At 44.2% G+C, this 20,107-nt stretch overlaps 1 protein-coding gene across 2 annotated transcripts; it reads right to left on the minus strand.

Annotated features, from left to right (window-relative positions):
* Positions 1-392: 392 nt before the first annotated feature.
* Positions 393-20,001, minus strand: LOC147303216 (E3 ubiquitin-protein ligase RNF139-like). Of its 2 annotated transcripts, none has more exons than XM_086280501.1 (9): positions 19,498-20,001; positions 8,573-9,228; positions 7,753-7,900; positions 7,526-7,635; positions 7,018-7,269; positions 2,432-2,802; positions 1,225-1,290; positions 773-899; positions 393-649 (listed from the first exon to the last, which is right to left on the minus strand). In XM_086280501.1, coding segments are annotated over exons 1-7 (1,701 nt in total). In that variant the 5' UTR covers positions 19,661-20,001; the 3' UTR covers positions 393-649; positions 773-899; positions 1,225-1,289. The 2 variants fall into 2 exon arrangements, with proteins under 2 accessions (XP_086136627.1, XP_086136626.1); XM_086280500.1 differs by having other exon boundaries at positions 1,166-1,290.
* Between the last annotated feature and the right edge of the window lie 106 nt (positions 20,002-20,107).

Consider the following 20,107-nt stretch of genomic DNA (forward strand, 5'->3'; position numbering starts at 1 on the left):
TCCACCCCTGCATGGCTTAAAAACACAAACCTCTGAGAATGCTTTTGATGGACTTCAGCATGACTCTAAAACAAGCTGACTGAATTAAAATCATTTTGCAAAGAACATTTGGCCAAAGACTCATGGCCAGGTACTGAAAACAGCTGATTTTAGCTCTTGTTGCAAATGTTGGCACAGCCAGTTTATTAGGTTTTGTATAACTTTTTATATTAATAAATTAACATTTGAAAACTGCATTTGCTTGGGTTACTTTTGTATAATATTAAAACTTGTTCGATGATCTGAAGCAAAAGCACTGTAGGGGTACTTGAACAATCACAAACATCAAAGCTTTTTGTGTGGTTTGAATAAACTCATTAACATTTATGTTTTTCTAAACACGACAACTGATGTGTTCCTTATGAAAAAAATATGTTTATTGTGCACTAACAGAGGACTGTAAACACAAATAATATAACAGTATAAGTGGTTTGTCCTGAGGCGCACAAACAGATTCATAAAAGAATATTAATGACACATCGGTGAGTCTGATGATGTCATTTATTATCAGCTTGAGCTGAAGAAGACTTTGACAGTGTTGTTGTAGATTGTGTTGCCCAGCTCCAGTGGATCCTCCTCCCTCGCTGCTGCCATCACCTCCAGGACTTGTCTGCAAGAGACAAATAGTGAAATCTTAAAATTAAAGGTCTATTGTGTTTAACAATATTCATGCTTCAGTGCGACGTCTGATTGTATCCATTGATTTATAAAGCGTTTCCCTTTAGTGACTCACATGATATGACAGGGCTCATTCCGGTCCTTCAGGCAGTGTCCTGCCTCCCACTTCTTCTTTGTGGGAAATGTAGTTTTAACACATTTGGACCCGGCATGAGTGTTCTTCACACCACACCACGGGGCGTCTGGAAATGAGCAGGAAGGTGGAAATCCATAAATAACATGAATGTAGCATTTAAAGAACTGTAACATCAGCAAAATATTTCTATAAAGTGAGCACAAACCTATTTAATCTAATATATTCCCTCTTATTGGTGATACAGCTTCAACAAGAATATAAAACCAATGACTCCAGAGCTTTAAGAAAACTTTATATTAAAGGTTCACTGTGTGATCAAACTCAGGCCACATTCTGCCAAAAGCTTTAAAATAAACAGACGGTGTGACTCACCTGTTTCTATCATGAGCCTCTCTGTGGGGATCGAAAATAAGAGTGAAGCAGTAGCTCGACGTCATGTTTCTGCTTCCCTCTGTAGAGTCCTCTGAACATGGGATCTGTCAGATTCACCCCGATGTCTGAACAGCAAGAGGTCAGGATTTATCTACATGTACTGACTCACAGAGTGTTACTGATTGTATCTTTGGAATTAAAGCATCACAGTATTGGTACCAGCATCATGTGAGAGACGCTCTGAGGTCACGTTATACAATAACACTGAACACATTTAGCAGTAATGGATACTTTACTTACAGACAATAGAAACACACTGGAAATACAGTCATATAACAAAACGAGTAATTACAACAGCTTCATTATCGTGCTGATTATTTTCAAAACAGATTATCTGTCTTTAGCCTACAACATAAAAAACTATAATAAACACCTAAATTCTACAACAGTCATGAACTGAGTTTAATAACAATTATTAGTTTTAAAGAATTTATTTCTCTCCATTGGTAATCTTTATAGTGACTCACTGCGAGGTGCCGCATACTTTAAATACTTCTTTGACATACTTTGAAGCAGAGGTAGGTTTTCATTAAGCAATTACTAGATGATTCTTTCAGAAATATTACCAATTAACAATTTTCTGTCAGCTAAGTTACTAAATTGCTTGGACACATCTAAGTACACTGAGAACTGCTCTGCTTTTTAGACATTTCCATTTTGTAGTCGTTAATATTTAAATGAGAGATGAGCTGCTGGGTGTACTGATTTGCATCATTTTATCTCAGTTGATTTTAACTTTGTGTAGTTAGGACTACAACCCTACACAGCTTACAGCTGTCCTTAATGAAGAGCAACCACAGGCTGTATGCAGAGGAGCTTCACGGACAGGTAAAGGGTTTGACTTGGTTAAATCTAATATATGGACCAGCACAGAGCTCATGCTGTGCTATAGCTTCTTCATTGCCAGCACAACAGCACCAACTGCTGATCAGCTGATCAGTCTACTGTGAGCTGCCATCATGGCAGCTGAACTACTGTAAACCTGAAATAAAGTGCCCGGTATACTGTATTCCTGCACAGCTGTGAGCCTGTCACTCAGTCTGTTCCTGCTGTGTTGTCATTTTCAAGAAGCTAACTTATTAGCACTGATGCTAACAAAACATGCAGGCTGCTCCGTTTTATAACCGTCAGCGGCAGCCAGTGACACTCGCTCTCTTCTACCTTTTCTGGTAGCGTTTAACAGGCGATAAAGCAGGGGCGACTTACCAATGAATTTGTTTTGTGCCATGGTTGAAATCAAAGTCCTCAATGTTCCTCAGCTGGTCACCGCGCACCTCCGGCAGGGAGTTGATCTTCTTGACGGCAGTGCGGCGGTTGATGAACGTTTTCCAGCCGTTCTTGGCCTGCAGGTACATGTTAAAGTAAGCGTGCAGGCACATCGTGCAGGCGCGGATCTTGCTGCCTGACTCGAACATCATGGTGTAGACGCCATTTCCGAACATGATGACGCCGAACAGGAACTCGATGATGTTGCCCGTGGAGCGCACGTAGTAGACGTAGTCATCCAGCTTCTCCCACAGGACATTGGAGAATCCGTCAGCCATGAAGAGGCCGTAGACGGTCAAAGACACAACCACCTGGAGAGCAGGAAGCAGAAACGTGAGCTGAATTTAATCTGCAGAGAGCAAAGCAGACTAGTGAACGGTTTCAGCTCCTGACAGGGAGTGAGCATGCCAACGGGAAGTTTGACAAACTCTCTGTGGTAGGACTTGACTTAAGCGGCCAAAGAAGTGCAGGAGGCTGATGCTGTCCAGTGTAGCAAGTGATTTATTCACCATTTGTGACCCAAACAATATTTACAAAAAATAAATAAGAAACTCAACTCCATAGTTAACTCCGTTCAAATAAACATAACTGCACACAGCTACACTGACCTTTTTCCCCAAACACCTGAGTTCTTCTGCTTAAATCGTCCACTTAACCAAACAATTTCTCCTCTGGACTATTGCATTCAGTAGGTAAGATGAATATTATTGACCTCTACTGCGATTCTTTACTAGCAACATAAACTCTGGTGTAATCCATACATTACAACAATAAATCTATTTCTCCATAAACACTCTAAAATCAACTTTTTTTAAATTACAAGAATTCTTCCCCTTCCGCACTTGGTCTCTTCCTGTGACCTCAGATGAACCCAGAAGCTATAAAGCAAGAAGTAAAACTACATTTCCTCCTTTTGTTTCTGGAAGACAGGTAGGTAAGGTGAGTTCTAACTAAACCAATTAACAGTTGAAATAAATAACATGTTAACTTAACAAACTTGTAGGAATTGATTTAAACCAAGATGTCATATTATATAATCTGTAAAAGTGCAAAATACAAACAAACCCGGGATAGTAGATGTTTGCCTACTACAGAATACATATGAAATATGGTTAAATCAAAACAAGAATGTTAACTAAGAATATGGACAAGTGGTACTCTGACCCACACTCTCCTTTAAATTCTGCTCTGTGTGTGTGTGTGTGTGTGTGTGTGTGTGTGTGTGTGTGTGTGTGTGTGTGTGTGTGTTCATGCTTCACTGCATGCTCCAAGTTAATTTGAGAAAGAACAAAAATATCCTGCATGCTGTTGATCGCCTGAACTCACAATTCATGTTTTAGTTGAAGTTTGTACATCGTTACTTAAATTGTTGTTCCTTAAAGTTTACTCCCTGAATAATGAACATTCACAAACGTAAAAATGCAACAGCCACACATCCTCTGTGACACGGAGCTGAAGCTGACCTCTGGTGACAGCTGGAATGTTTTTGGACCCTAAGCTTGAAGTAAACAGTCTAAAAATGTGTCGCCGCTCTCCTTCAGAACAGTTTCGATTCGACACCCACAAACTCGCCATTCCTCAGCGGGTCCCCAGGCTAATTTTAGTCAAGTGAGCATGCCCAGAATATCGAATGTAGGAGCCTGGTTCCATGTTCTTATAGTTACATTTGTCTCTAAGCAGTAGAAACATTTTATATGCAAACTCACAACACTTAAGAATTTACAAACAGTATCTGTGGTTCCTTGTCCACCTCTCTGAATCAGTTTTACTGTTGTTGCTGACAAAGCCTGGCCCTCACCTCGGCTCTCCCCTCGCCTGTCGAGGAGTGAGTTTGGGTTTTTAGAGACGTGCTGCAAAGGAAAAGTGGTGCGTTGGATTTAGCACAAAACATAAAGCGAGAGCATAACTGTGAAAAGGAATCCAGACAAGTAATCATTTAATCCTGATTATTTCTTGTTTTTGTAGGGCTAAATCATGCTCTTATATGCACATCAATCCGGTCATTATTGTTACACATTTGATTATTTAAGTCACAAGTTTTACTATTCCGGATCTCTTGATCTCTTCTTGACCATAGGATGTTAATTTCATCCATCCATCCATCCATCCATCCATCCATCCGTCTTCTTCCGCTTATCCGGGGCCGGGTCGCGGGGCAAGCAGCCCAAGCAGAGAAGCCTAGGCCTCCCTCTCCCCAGCCATCTCCTCCAGCTTATCCGGGGGAATACCAAGGCGTTCCCAGGCCAACCGAGAGATATAATCTCTACAGCGTGTCCTGGGTCTGCCCCGGGGCCTCCTCCCGGTGGGACATGCCCGGATAACCTCACCCAAGAGGCGCCCATGGGGCATCCTTGTCAGATGCCTGAACCACCTCAGCTGGCTCCTTTCGATGTGGAGGAGCAGCGGCTCTACTCTGATCCCCTCTCGGATGGCCGAACTTCTCACCCTATCTCTAAGGGAGAGGCCAGCCACCCTTCGGAGGAAGCTCATTTCCGGCGCTTGTATTCGCGATCTCGTTCCTTCGGTCACTACTCACAGCTCGTGGCCACAGGTGAGGGTAGGGACGTAGATCGACTGGTAAATTGAGAGCTTCGCTTTTACACTCAGCTCTCTCTTCACCACAACAGACCGGTACAGCGTCCGCATCACTCCAGCCGCTGCACCAATCCGTCTGTCGATTTCCCGCTCCCTTCTCCCATCACTCGCAAACAAGACCCCGAAATACTTAAACTCCTCCACTTGGGGCAGGGTCTCGTCCCTGACCCGGAGTGGGCACTCCACCCTTTTCTGGCTGAGGACCATGGCCTCAGATTTGGAGGTGCTGATACTCATTCCCACCGCTTCACACTCGGCTGCGAACCGTTTCAAGGCAAGCTGGAGGCCCTCACCCGATGAAGCCAACAGAACCACATCATCTGCGAAAAGCAGAGATGAGATCCTGAGACCACCGAATTGAAAGCCTTCCGCCACTTGGCTACACCTAGAAATTCTGTCCATAAAAATTATGAACAGAATCTGTGACAAAGGGCTGCCCTGGTGGAGCCCATCACCTACCAGGAACAAGTCTGACTTCTTGCCGGCTATGCGGAACAAGCTCTTGCAACGGTCGTATAAGGACTGAATGGCCCGTAGCAATGGGCCAGACACCACATACTCCCAGAGCACCCCCCACAGAACCCCCCGAGGGACACGGGCAAATGCCTTCTCCAAGTCCGCAAAACACATATAGACTGGTTGGGCAAACTCCCATGCACCCTCAAGTATCCTCGAGAGGATAAAGAGCTGGTCCAGTGTTCCGCGACCAGGACGAAAACCGCATTGTTCCTCCTGTATCCGAGGTTCGACTAACAGACGAACTCTCCTCTCCAGCACCCTGGCATATACTTTCCCAGGGAGGCTGAGGAGTGTGATTCCCCTGTAGTTGGAATACACACTCCGGTTCCCATTCTTAAAGATGGGGACCACCATCCCAGCACACCCTCACTGCACGTTTGGGTGCGCCACGTCTGTCCAGCGTCCTCCCTCGCCACCTGATTCAACTCACTACCAGGGGGTGATCAGTTGACAGCTCAGCCCCTCTCTTTATCCGAGTGTCCAAAACTTATGGCCTCAGGTCTGGTGATACGATTACAAAATTGATCATTGACCTTTGGCCTAGAGTGTCCTAGTGCCACGTGCACTTATGGACACTCTTATGTTCGAACATGGTGTTCGTTATGGCCAAACTGTGGTTTGCACAGAAGTCCAATAACAAAACACCGCTCGGGTTCAGATCCGGGAGGCCATTCCTCCCAATCACGTCCTTCCAGGTCTCACTGCCGTTGCCCACGTGAGCATTGAAGTCTCCCAGTAGGACAACAGAGTCCCTAGGAGGGGCACTCAGGGACTCCAAGAAGGCTGGGTACTCTGAACTGCCGCTCGGTGCATAAGCACAGACGACAGTCAGGACCCGTTCCCTGACCCGAAGGCGAAGGGAACAAACCCTCTTGTCCAATGGGAAACACCCCAACATACCAGCAGTAAGCCAAGGGGATACAAAGATACCCACCCTAGCCTGACGCCTCTCACCAGGGGCAACTCCAGCCCCAGACTGAGGAGACTGGTTCCAGAGCCCCGGCCATAAGTGAGCCTGACTATATCTAGCCAGTACCTCTCAGCCTCACGCACTGGCTCAGGCTCCTTCCCCACCAGAGAGGTGACATTCCATGTCCCAATTGCCAGTCTTGGTAGCCGGGGATCGGGTCAGCCAGGGCCTCTGCTCCTGGCTGCCGCCCGGCTCGCATCGCACCCGACCCCTAAGGTGCCTTGTGCGGGTGGTGTCCCGTTTTCGGGCTGTGCCCGGCCGGGCCGCAAGGATGTTAATTCATTAATTTTTTTCATTAGTTTGAGTAATGCTGAGTCCAAAAAACCTCACATACGTGAAACTGAATGACTAACATAACACACAAAAATCTCACAGACTGTGAAAACTTTGGGAGACATTGGACGTCATCCATTCCAGTCAAAGATAAATTGTTTGCGCTCACCTTGAGGCAGAGCTCAACACAGAAGGCGGTGACGGCAAAGAGCCAGGTGTTGAGGACGTAGTGATGCCAGAGGGCGTAGCTGAGCACCGCAGGGAGTACAAAGAGCGCCAGGGACACCAGCAGGACGGGGAAATGCCGCCGAAAAGAGGAGACATGGGAAGCGCTGAGAGACATGAGGACGGGGTCAGTCATGCCGTGAATGAAGTGCAGGATGGCGGTCAGCAGAAGGCACATGTACCGGCTTAGGCGGACCTGTGGATCAAAACCAAGACTAAGTTACGTGTACGAAGTTATTACGTTATAACCACAGGAATACAGGATTACAAAAAGAACAGTGAACTCTGCTGCTGTGTGCAAATGTCATTTACAGTAATCATTAAACATGTTTTGTTAGTTTATAGGGCAACATAAAAATTCACACAGAGGTTAAAACAACAGAAAAATGAGAGAAAAACAGTTTGCCGGCTGCTTTGATGGCGTAAACTGGAAGCCCAAATCTGAGACGTACCAGACGTTCCTCAGGTTCCAGGCTGCTGAGGCCAGTCTGAAGAGCCAGGATGAAAAACAGGACAGGAGCCTTGAAGCCCAACCGCTTGTCGTCCTCCTCCTCAGTCGAACCTGAAGGTTCAAATTAAGAAAGTGCTCAACTCCAGGAGCATCCAAACAATTATGTGAAGGGCAAATCAGGAAGGCTTTTACACCTGCTACCACTCCAACTAACAATCTCAGTCATACCTATGAAAGCCAGGATGCTGAGACCCAGGTAATGTGCAACAGAGGAGATAACAGCACTCATCCCCAGCACAGTGAGCGTGGAGTCGCAGCCGGAGATGATCAGGTTACTCGTGAGATCCCAGAACACATCCCAGCTCAGCAGGTAACCCTGAAAACGGTGGAGTCACACAGGTACATGCGTCACCTTTACTCATAATCCCGTTTAGCTTCAGTTCAGACTCTGCCGTCTTTTTAGGTGAGACTTTATTATTAACAGCAACACAGAACATGAAGAAGCAGCTTCAGTAGAAATGAGGTTGTTAAAGAATTATGACCTTGTTATGTAGTGTGCATCATTTTTAACTGCTCTTCAGACATCAGACACTGTTTATAAATTATTAAAAGAATATTTCACATTGAAATTTGTGCATTAATATACCTGTAAAACACTGCAAAGAGCTAATGTGCCAGCTGGACTTTACTTGGCTACAGAACACAGGAAACCTGTAGAGGTCACCTACATACATTTTAGGCTTTCAGAGATATTTTTAAACACACAGGAACTAATTTTTAGATATAATTATTTATATATAACTAATTTTTAGATATAATTACAGAAATCCAACAGGGGCGCCTGGGGCTGCAAAAGGAAAACTTCTTTCCCCAAACAAATATATGACTTTTGTAAACATTATGATATGTCAAAGACTCTGAATAAGGTCATTAACCAAATATCAATTCACTGTGGCTAACATCTTGTTAGCTTACCTTGCTTATGAAGTAACCATCATATAGCAAACATGTCCTAGAAGTGAAGTTTTTTTTATCTAAAAGCATTTACCTGTGCATCAGAGCTCCCATCTGCAGCTCCACCTGTGGCATCTCCGCTCTCTCTCCCCACCGCCTGCACCACGTAAACCAGTATCAGTGCCTGGGCTGTTACCCGGGTCAGCCAGAACACTCGAAGCACATCAGGGAACCTGATCCTCTTCCACGTGTCTTCCAGCAGCAGCTGGAGTCCGTAGATCCTGTACATGTGCCGTACGAGCAGGTAGACGTACCGGCATGAATAGTAGAACCATTTGAGCCTCGTGGCGAGGCAAACGGCTGTGCTGAGAGCCAGCACCAGGCCCGAGAACATTGCCACCAGATGCCTGACATCTGCAGGAAGTTCAATCATCAGCCCCCACAGAGGAATCATGATGTCCAGGACCACCAGCGCAGCAAACACCGACTGGAGGTTAAGCAAGAACACATAGCCAATCCCAAAGACGAGCTGGACGGCGGCCATGCCCAGCCACAGCGTCGGCCCGTTTCTAGGCAGCAACCTGAAGCCCAACGCTGCTTTGTAGTAGGCGTTGTAGAAGTCCATGTGGGAGGTGGCGTAGTAGTTTATGAGGACTGCTGCCATGCCAAGGAGGACAGCAAAGAATAGAGTGTAGAACTTAAACAAGGCTTTCTGAGAAAGCAGCAGCACCACAGTGGAGATGAGGACACCTGGAACACACCGGAGAAGCAGTCAGAAAGACAGGAAAGGCAAATATTTCTCACTGCAAACTGAACAAATGTCAAATGTCAGCTAACTGTAGCTTCCAAGTTTGTCTGATTATAGTGAGTATTTAGATCAATCTTTGTGAGAAAACAACAGATGCTGCACATTAAAGAATTTTGGAGCAAAATAATCAGCATAGAGTTGAGTAATCCTGATAAGTCAAAGGATGAACAAGCAACATACATAATATAACATAAATAGAAAAACAAATAAGAACAAAAACAAACAAAGAAATGCCTTTCACAGTCCACGTAATGCTACGTGTGCATTTGATAACACTATGATAAACTGATCGTACATACTGTAGAGGACCTCAACCAACCTGAGCCTTACTGCTTTAATATAAAGTTGTTCAAACATCTGGCACTATGGAGTCTCTGTTCCTGTACTAAACATAAAGAAACACGGGTACAGAAGCAAACCCAACAGCTAATCTCACTTCCTGTCCATCCAAACCCAGAGCTCTTGGCTAACACTTTCAGATGGCCCGAGCTGCTCAAAGGTCTGCAAACTGGAAAACTGAGGTACATAACCTGTTTGTTGACTCAACACAGAGAAGCTTTACTCTGTCACAGTGATGAAAACGAGGAGCTGTTATGAATTACGGGGTGTAGAGGAAACTCAAAGTTAGTCAGGCTACAGACTTATTCTATCAATAAATAAAAAGTGAAACAGATTTTTGTTAGTAGCAGCTCTGGTTATTACACAGCACTAGTCCAGAATGTAATTCCCCTGTCCGAAAATATGACAAGTGCCAAGACATACAAATGATGTGCATAAAGTGGGACACCAGGTCAACACACGTCGATATAAAGTCACAGGTACAGAGTTCAGACCAGAGAGCAGCTCTCTGGGTACAGTTAGAGGAGAAGAAGCGAGCTTTGTCAGGAAGAAGGACCTGAATATGACCCATCTGGGTCCAAGGTGCCTCTGAGGCCATCCGTGACACCACAAATCACACTTGTGACAACACACCTTGACGTTAGCCAGCTAGCTAGCTTGCGAGCTGATGGCGCCAAAGCAGAGTAAATTAGGGTCGAGGTGAAGCAGTTAAGCAGCGTGTCAGATGGATCTGCCCTGTGTAAATGTTATTGCTGGTCGCTTAATCGGCTTTAGCCTGTCTGACAGGCATACATGCCAACCCTCCCGATTTTTCTGTGAGAATCCCGAATTTCAGTGCCACTCCCAAAAATCTCTCAGAGCCACCATTCTCCCGAATTTCTCCCAATTTTCCTTCCGGGTACAAAATTGAAAAACCATATCCCAGATTGGCCCAGCCAATTCCAATTTCCAACAATGGCTACTACTACTGGAGCCTCTGTCAGTGCGCCCCAGGGTGCTGTGGTTACAATGTAGCTGCCATCACCAGTGTGTGAATGTGTGTGTGAATGGGTGGATGACTGGATATGTAAAGCGCTTTGGGGTCCTTAGGGACTAGTAAAGCGCTATATAAATACAGGCCATTTACCATTTACTTAGTTTAAATATTACTCTTATTAGTCTTTTGTGGTCGCAAAATTAACTTTTAACATATTTTCAGGCGAGAATGTAGCTGAGTAAACTTCAAATATCTGAGCCGGGGAGAACTCCCGGCACATCGTTTTCAAACCCCCGCAGTCTTTTGCCTCTCAGGTTAAACATGACATATAAGTCACTTAAATAACTTAAACATCTTTTTGTTTGGCCTTTTTCAGTGTTTTTTTTTTTCCTGAGTTAATCGGTTTGGCTGACATTAAAGTTATTAGATTCGATTAAATAAAACGTATTAATCCCTCGGGAGGGTTCCTCCGGGGTTTTCACACAGCTGAATAAACATCAAAAAGAAAACTGATTAAATAGAAGTGTGAGATGGTCGAAAATTTATGCCAGCGTTCGGTTATATTTTAGATAGGAAGGAGCAGATGCCAGAGTTTCACTCCACCGAATGAGCTTGTCATGTAATTCTGAAGGCTAGACCGTGTCAGTTCCCAAATAGACAAAAACAAACTAAAAACCAGCGATAAACAACTTAAACATAAAAAAAAAAAAAAAAAAAAAAAATCACAAAGAAAAAACAATACAGCATCCACATCTGAAGCAAAGAGTAAAACAGTGAAATGTGGATTATTAAATATTAGGTCTCTCTCCTCCAAGTCTCTGTTAGTACATGACTTAATAATTGATCAACAAATTGATTTACTCTGCCTTACAGAAACCTGGTTGCAGCAGGATGATTATGCTGACGACACCGTCGTGGTGGGCCTGATCTCTGATAACAACGAGACGGCCTACCTGAAGGAGATTAGGAATCTGGAGAACTGGTGCCAGAGGAACAACCTCCTTCTAAACGTCAGTAAGACAAAGGAGCTGATAGTGGACTTCAGCACTAAGCAGGAGAGGAACTACCAGACCCCCGTCATCAACGAGTGCCCAGTGGAGAGAGTGGACAGCTTCAAATACCTCGGAGTTCACATCACGCAGGACCTGTCATGGTCCTGTCACATCAACACCGTGGTGAAAAAGGCCCGACAGCATCTCTACCACCTCAGACGCTTGAGAGACTTCCAACTGCCCTCCAAGGTGCTCAGGAACTTTTACTCGTGCACCATAGAGAGCATCCTGGCGGGAAACATCTTAACCTGGTTCGGGAACAGCACCATGCAGGACAGACGAGCTCTACAGAGGGTTGTGCGGTCAGCTGAGCGCACCATCCGCTCCGAGCTCCCTGACCTGCACTCAATCTACAGCAGGCGGTGCTGGACCAAGGCCAGGAAGATCGTGAAGGACCTCAGCCATCCCAACAACAGACTGTTCTCTCTGTTGAGGTCAGGAAAGTGATTCCGCTCCCTGAAGACCAACACAGAGAGACTGAGGAGGAGCTTCTTCCCGCAGGCGATACGGTCTCTCAATCACACCACCACACAGTACTGACCCACACATATGGTTCTTACACACACACTGGACTTTCTGGACATTGTTTTTGCACAACACTGGTCACTATATTCTTCATTTCCAGTTAATACTTGTACAGCTGCTGTTATTGTGTATATATTTATTTATATTTAGATTTCTTCATACATTCTTATATAGTTCTATATTGTGTATTGTGTATTTTGTTGTATAGTTATTTTATTTTCAACTTTAATTTATATATTTTATCTTATTCTTCCCAGTTAAATTTACCCTTCATTCTAATTTGTGTTGTACAGTTATTTCATTTTTAACCTTAATTTATATTTTATTCCTTCCTAGTTAAATTTACCCTTTTTAATTTTTCATATTTATTTCCTATCTTATTCATAGCCTTTCCTTTTTTTGTTTTCTTTAGGTCACGAGCAGTTGTCCAAGCATTTCACTACATATCGTACTGTGTATGACTGTGTACGTGACAAATAAAATTTGAATTTGAATTTGAAATGTTAGTTTAAATGAATCAACACCCCCGAGTCATTCTAACTACCAGAAACCTCGAAGCACAGGCCGAGGGGGCGGTGTGGCAGCAATTTTTCACACCAGCCTATTAATCAACCAAAGACCCAGACAGACTTTTAATTCATTTGAAAGCCTGATGCTTAACATCGTCCACCCCAGCTGTAAAACTCAGAAACCAGTCTTACTTGTTATCATCTATCGTCCACCTGGGCCTTACACAGAGTTTCTGTCTGATTTCTCAGACTTTTTATCTGATTTAGTTCTCAGCTCAGATAAAATAATTATTGTGGGTGATTTTAACATCCATGTAGATGCTAAAAATGACAGCCTCAACATGGCATTTAATCTGTTATTAGACTCAATTGGCTTCTCTCAAAATGTCATTGAACCCACCCACCACTTTAATCACACTCTAGATCTTGTTTTAACATATGGCATAGAAACTGAACATTTAACGGTGTTTCCTGAAAACCCTCTCCTGTCTGATCATTTCCTGATAACATTCACATTTACAATAATTGATTACACAGCAGTGGAGAGTAGACTTTATCACAGTAGATGTCTTTCTGAAAGCGCTGTAACTAAGTTTAAGAATATAATCCACCCACTGTTATCATCTTCAATGCACTGTACCAACATAGAGCAGAGCAGCTATCTGAACGCTACCCCAACAGAGGTCGATTATCTTGTTAATAATTTCACCTCCTCACTACGTACGACTCTGGATACTGTAGCTCCAGTGAAAACTAAGGTCTCTAATCAGAAGTACCTGACTCCGTGGTATAATTCTCAAACACGTACCCTAAAGCAGATGACTCGTAATCTGGAGAGGAAATGGCGTGTTACAAATTTAGAGGATCATCATTTAGTCTGGAGAAATAGTTTGTTACTTTATAAGAAAGCTCTCCGCAAAGCCAGAACATCTTACTATTCATCACTGATTGAAGAAAATAAGAACAACCCCAGGTTTCTCTTCAGCTCTGTAGCCAGGCTGACAAAAAGTCAGAGCTCTGTTGAGCCAACCATCCCTTTAACGTTAACTAGTAATGACTTCATGAACTTCTTCACAAATAAAATTTTAATCATTAGAGAAAAAAAAATTACCAATAATCATCCCACAGATGTAATATTATCTACAGCTACTTTCAGTACCATTGATATTCATTTACTCTTTTTCTCCCATTGATTGATTGAGTTAACTTCAATAATTACTTCCTCCAAACCATCAACGTGTCTTTTAGACCCCATTCCTACAAAACTGCTCAAAGAAGTTCTGCCAATAATTAATGCTTCAATCTCTAATAACCAGCTATGTACCACAGGCCTTTAAATGGCAGTAGTTAAACCTTTACTCAAAAAGCATCTCTAGACCCAGCAGTCTTAGCTAATTATAGGCCAATCTCCAACCTTCCTTTCATATCAAACATTCTTGAAAGAGTAGTTGTCAAACAGCTAACAGATCATCTGCAGAAGAATGGCTTATTTGAAGAGTTTCAGTCAGGTTTCAGAGCTCATCACAGCACAGAAACAGCTTTAGTGAAGGTTACAAATGATCTTCTTATGGTGGGTAACTATGGAACGCCAGGACTGCCATAATGAATTAATTAAATACACCATTAAATAATTAATTAAATGTGGCAATAATTAATTAAAATTGGAATTAATTAATTAAATAAATAGTTATGATATATGTAATTAATTAATTATTGACACATTTAATTAATTATTTATGTATTTCACGTTTTAATTAATTATTGACACATTTAATTAATTAATTATTGACATATTTAATTAATTATTTATGTATTTCACATTTTAATTAATTATTGACACATTTAATTAATTATTGACACATTTAATTAATTATTTAATGATATATTTATTTATTTCATTTTGGCAGTCCTGACGCCTGGCTCTCATCATGAAATAATTTTATCTGTCAGCCTCACCCATCAAACTCAGGGGGCGGGGTTAACGCTGATCGAGTCAAAACCATTGCTTTGGCCTGGTGGCCATTGTTTCTAGCACACAACCGGCATGTGGAAGCTAACAGAACTGAGCTTTGAAAAACCCTGTTTGTGTGTTACCAAATACCGTTTTAATATTTTTTTAGCCGAGAATGTAGTGGTTTAATCTTCATGTGTCTGGTCGGTTTGTCAAGATACAGCCTCTTTGCAAAAGTGTTTCGATGATTTCGGAGATGTCGTCCCAGTCTCACGGCAAAGCGTGGGATAGACCCGCTCGCCTCGTAAGCAATCCCACCGACAAAGCGCAGGCCCCGGTACACAGCTGTAGTAACCCCCGCTGACTTCTTTTACTGAGGTTATATTTATCGGTGTTTTATTTCCTGATGTTCTTATGTGTCCTACGTGTTTCAGTCGCCAATTCTGAATTATAACTAACATTAAAAACATGTTTAAGGAGGAGAGAGAGCAAATAAATCTGTTTAACATCTGATCTTTGGGTTTTTGTTCAGTAATCAGAGTGACCTGTGTATAAACACATAAAAGAGATAACGTTGGTGTTTCCGTCATGTAGTAACTGCTGGCTTTAACTGTACAAAGGTTGTTCGACACTATGAAACACATACAGACTTCATGATGTTCGGCTAATATTTTTATTGTGAATATTAATCATGCTGACCTCGCTCTGTACACCACGCAGCGAGGTCAGCATATCCACGACATCCTCAGCTCCATGAGTTAACACAAAGTTTCCCAGCTGACTATCTAACTGCCAACTATTCCAGAGACGTGAAAATATACAGCATAAAGAAAAGTGTAAGAGACTCAGCAGCAGATTAGAATAACAGTTTGTGGCGTGAATAAGACACGGCGGGACCACGGAACAACGTTCAGAGTCATCTTTATTTACATCTCACCACACCACAACACCCCCAAACCCCTCAGTCCCCGTGTTTTTAACTAGGCGGGCGTGATTAAGGATGCCGTGCAGGTGCGTCCGCCCTCCCTGCACGGCACCGCAGACCACGCCCCACCACATACCCCCATCGCCCGATTGAGGCCGGGGAGCCATCCGGCCGAACCTACTCCCCCACCGCCAGTGGGAGAGGGAATCAGCCCGGACAGCTGGCACCCCCAGGCCCCGGCCAAGCGACGGGGAGGTGCGAGTTCAGGCGGCCGCCCGCGAATCCAGCGGCGCAGGCAAAGCTGGTTCGGAAGTCGGACACGTGACAGGTGCACCCGGCGCGGCCGGCACAAGCGTGAGCCCCAGCTCACAGGTGGCTGGGCAGAGGTGTGGCGTGTACAGGCCTCTGGTGGTGGTGAGGCCGGTCTGGCGAGCACGGCGATCTCAAGCGTGGCGCCCGCCTCGCTCGCCAGTTCCACTCGAGCAAGCTCCCCTGGCACTGGGACCTCCAGCTCCTTGCGCGGCCCCTCCGTCACCGCTGTCGCTCCCTGCTGGAGCAGCCCATAGCGCGACTCCTCCGTCACTACTGCTCCCTCCGCCGCCACTCCCGGCTCGAGCAGCCCCTCGTGCAGCTCCTCTTTCTCCAACCGGCGCAGACCCTCGCGCACCTCGTCTGCCGCCTCCGGTTGGAGCGGCTCATCCACCACTCCCGGCAGGAGCAGCCCTTCACCTGGCTGTTCCCCCTCCTCCGGCAGGCGCAGATCCCCGCGCGCCTCGTCTGCCACCTCCGGCTGCTGAGGTGCCTCACGCGGCTCCTCCACCGCTTCACTGTCCTCGGGACACACCTGTGGGGGTGGCGCCCAGGCCCAGAGCAGCGCCGCCAGCTCCCCAATCCTTTCCAGGTGCCGCTCGGACTGGTCCTGCAGCTCTTCCTGCTGGCGACGCACCTCCGCCGCCTGCTCCCGCTGGGCGGCCGCCATTTCGGCCACCCTCTGGGCCAGCTCCTCCATTCCCTGGCTCCGATATGGACCCGCCGTGCTGCCTCCTGGGTTTCGGCACCAATGTGGCGTGAATAAGACACGGCGGGACCACGGAGCAACGTTCAGAGTCATCTTTATTTACATCTCACCACACCACAACACCCCCAAACCCCTCAGTCCCCGTGTTTTTAACTAGGCGGGCGTGATTAAGGATGCCGTGCAGGTGCGTCCGCCCTCCCTGCACTGCACCGCAGACCACGCCCCACCACACAGTTATACATTTAATAAATCACCAAATGAATCCAAGAAACGAGCAAACCTGTTCCGACAATTTGAATTTGTATTCCCTCAGCTGCAGACTCGCTGCTGTTTAAATGTTTGAAAAGGAAGATTAGATATAAACAAACGTCAAACATAGACTCAGTCTGCCTTCACATTTGATATGAGCCCAGCACGTATAGTGGCCTCAGCAGGCTATTACTGAAATACACGTGCTATATCATAAACTATGATATAAACAGGGAGGTCCTATTAACATGTTTAGTTTTAAAGGACACCTTCCTGCCTTTAGTCTCATTCATGAGCAGTATTCGTTTTCTTCTAACATCCAGAAGTCTGCACAATGTGTTTCATAGTTTGTAACAAGCCTTTGACAGGTAAACATAACATGACCGAAAAAGCAAAAAAAAAAAAAAAAAAAAGAGAGAGAGAGAGAGAGTGTTGACATAAGAAGAGAAAATGCTCTCAATTATGGAGACAGACAAATGGTTCATTTATGTTTGATGTGTGTTTATTCCTCCCTAAATATCGTCGGTGAAGTTCGCCATGCACGTCAGATTTTCCTGCGCATTTTTATACCTCTGCCAACAGAGAGAGAAAAAAAATCACATTCTAACAGACAGGTGCTTAGAATACAGTTGAATAACTATTAAAAAACAGATGATATTTAGATGATAGTTCAGTCTAACACATGTGCCAGTGAACCATTAAACGTCTGTGAAACTATGCAGTTATGAAACGTAACTTTAACCTCAGCCAAACCGATTTGCTCAGTTGTAAATAAAACAGCGAAGTAAACGTGACCCGACAGACAGAACCTGAGTGAATGAAGTCCAGCGTTTAACCACTGAGAGCTAAAACTCAGCTGAGGTTTGAAAGCTGTGTGCCGGTGATTGGACATCAGCCGCTGATGAAGCTGTTCGCCTATAAAGTGCTCTGTAAGGAAACGAGCTCCAGCAGCTCTGCGCTCGGGGAAAATACTATATTTACTTATCTTGTGCAGTTAAACTGTGACTATCACCAGGTAACTAGGCGTGTTTCTTGAATTAGCAGCAGGTGTTAAACAGCTGACAGATGAGGAGGAGGATGCATGCAGGTAAACTGAGGGTCTGCTGAGCTGATCGCTGGTTTCGTGAGAAAAATGTCAGCTCGTTCTTTATGTTACAGAAGCACAGAGACACAAGACCAGGCGGAAAGAGACGATCGTTCGGTGAAAATGAGAATCTGCGAATGCAACATGTGGAACACGGAGAGTGGAATATGTAAACAAACCGGTTAATGTACCCCCTCGGTGCGCTCTGCATGCTAACTGTTAGCAGAGCTAGTGAAATCTCTGAAAACATCTGAGCACTTTTGCAAACATGTTCTATGTTGACAACCTGACCAGACATACGGCGCGACATTCGCGGCTAAAACACTGTTAAAAGTGTAGCTGGTGACAGAAAAACGGGGTATTTTAAAACTACACCACCACCATTGCTGCTTGTGATTTGATCTGCATTCTGGGATAACTGGCTGCCCCAAGTCTACACAAGCAATCGATTATCTAGGATCGACCTGTTTTGACTTACTTTGCACGGCAACCAATCAAATGTTAGAGAAGCTGCATGGGCAGCGTTAACCCCGCCCCCTGAGTTTGATGGGTGAGGCTGACAGATAAAATTATTTCATGACGAGAGCCAGGCGTCAGGACTGCCAAAATGAAATAAATAAATATATCATTAAATAATTAATTAAATGTGTCAATAATTAATTAAATGTGTCAATAATTAATTAAAATGTGAAATACATAAATAATTAATTAAATATGTCAATAATTAATTAATTAAATGTGTCAATAATTAATTAAAATGTGAAATACATAAATAATTAATTAAATGTGTCAATAATTAATTAATTACATGTGTCATAACTATTTATTTAATTAATTAATTCCAATTTTAATTAATTATTGCCACATTTAATTAATTATTTAATGGTGTATTTAATTAATTCATTATGGCAGTCCTGGCGTTCCATAGGTAACAGGTATCTCCGAAAACGTTAAAGCACTTATGCAAATATGTGATGTCTTGATGAATCGAGCAGGTATTTAAAGTTTAAAGATATTTTCATGCGAGAATGGTGCTGTGTAAAGTTTATTTTGTAACTCAGAAAGAGTAATATTTCAAACTCCGCCACTCGGTGCTCCTCCGCCACTGCCTCGTTTGAGTTTTGGACGAAATGGATTCTGGGATGTTGCATTTCGTCATTTCGAGCTGATTGGAGACCAGAACAGCCAATCAGATTTTTTTGCATCCAAGTCTGTGATTGGCTGGTTGTGTGGCACAAATATAACGGTGAAGTTGAGCGCGCACGGGCAGAAATGTTAAGCGCGCGAGCAACACATTGCGAGCGAGCGCAAATGCAAAAACTGAGCGAGAGGGGCAGCTGTTGTGTGTGTGGATAATAGCAAACACTGAAATACATTTTTTGCACGCAGAAATGAATTTTGTTCACTCAAATTCAGCTTTTCTTCGCTCAAAATAAATTTCTCCTCAAAATACAACACTTGCACCTGCAAACTTTTCTTTACGTGCGCTCAGAATAGTGGCACAAAAATAACGCCATACTAAAGCTGCTAGCTCGTTGCTGTTGAGGGAAACTTAAGCGCTCCTTCATGTTAAAAATACTTACCCATGACTCTGACAAACACCTTCCCCATCGCCCCGGCCCAGCCCGAGCCAGGGTCGTAGTAAGAGTTAAAAATGGCGTCGATAATAAAAATACATGGAACTCGCAGAGCCACATCCAGCACCACCAAGGCCTGCTGGCCTATCCGGGCTTGGGTGGACGCCATACGGCTTTAGCGGAGGGCTTTTTACAGTCCTGTTGGGACCCAGCTATCCATGTAACGCTGAAATACGTGACGAGTCACCCGGCAGCAGTCCTTCGTCTTCAGTTTCGCTTTGCCCAACGTTTACTTGACAGCTGGAAGCCTGCATCTGTCCGCCATGTTCGTCCACTTCAACCTCCTGTTGCTTCTCCGGGTTACAGCCGGCAGCCGGTAAACTTCACGCCCCCATCAGACCCGGCGCTGTCCGCTGTCACAAAACCAGTGAAGGCATCTCTAAATGTCAGTTTGTCAGTGCTGTGAAAGTGCCACTTGACTTCTTTTTTTTAAAAAAAAACCAAAGAAGTTGCTAGGCTGTTACGACGTATCGCGTCAGTGGGCGTGGCAGCTGACGTAACATTTCTACAAACTATAAAATTACACAGCGTCATTTTTTTCTGTGTCCTGTTTGCT

The sequence above is a fragment of the Aulonocara sp. 'chitande type north' Nkhata Bay genome, linkage group LG22 (assembly GCF_057382095.1).
Source record: "Aulonocara sp. 'chitande type north' Nkhata Bay isolate Kocher_YH1m ecotype deep benthic linkage group LG22, A_spYH_male_GT1.1, whole genome shotgun sequence".
Taxonomy (NCBI): Eukaryota; Metazoa; Chordata; class Actinopteri; order Cichliformes; family Cichlidae; genus Aulonocara; species Aulonocara sp. 'chitande type north' Nkhata Bay.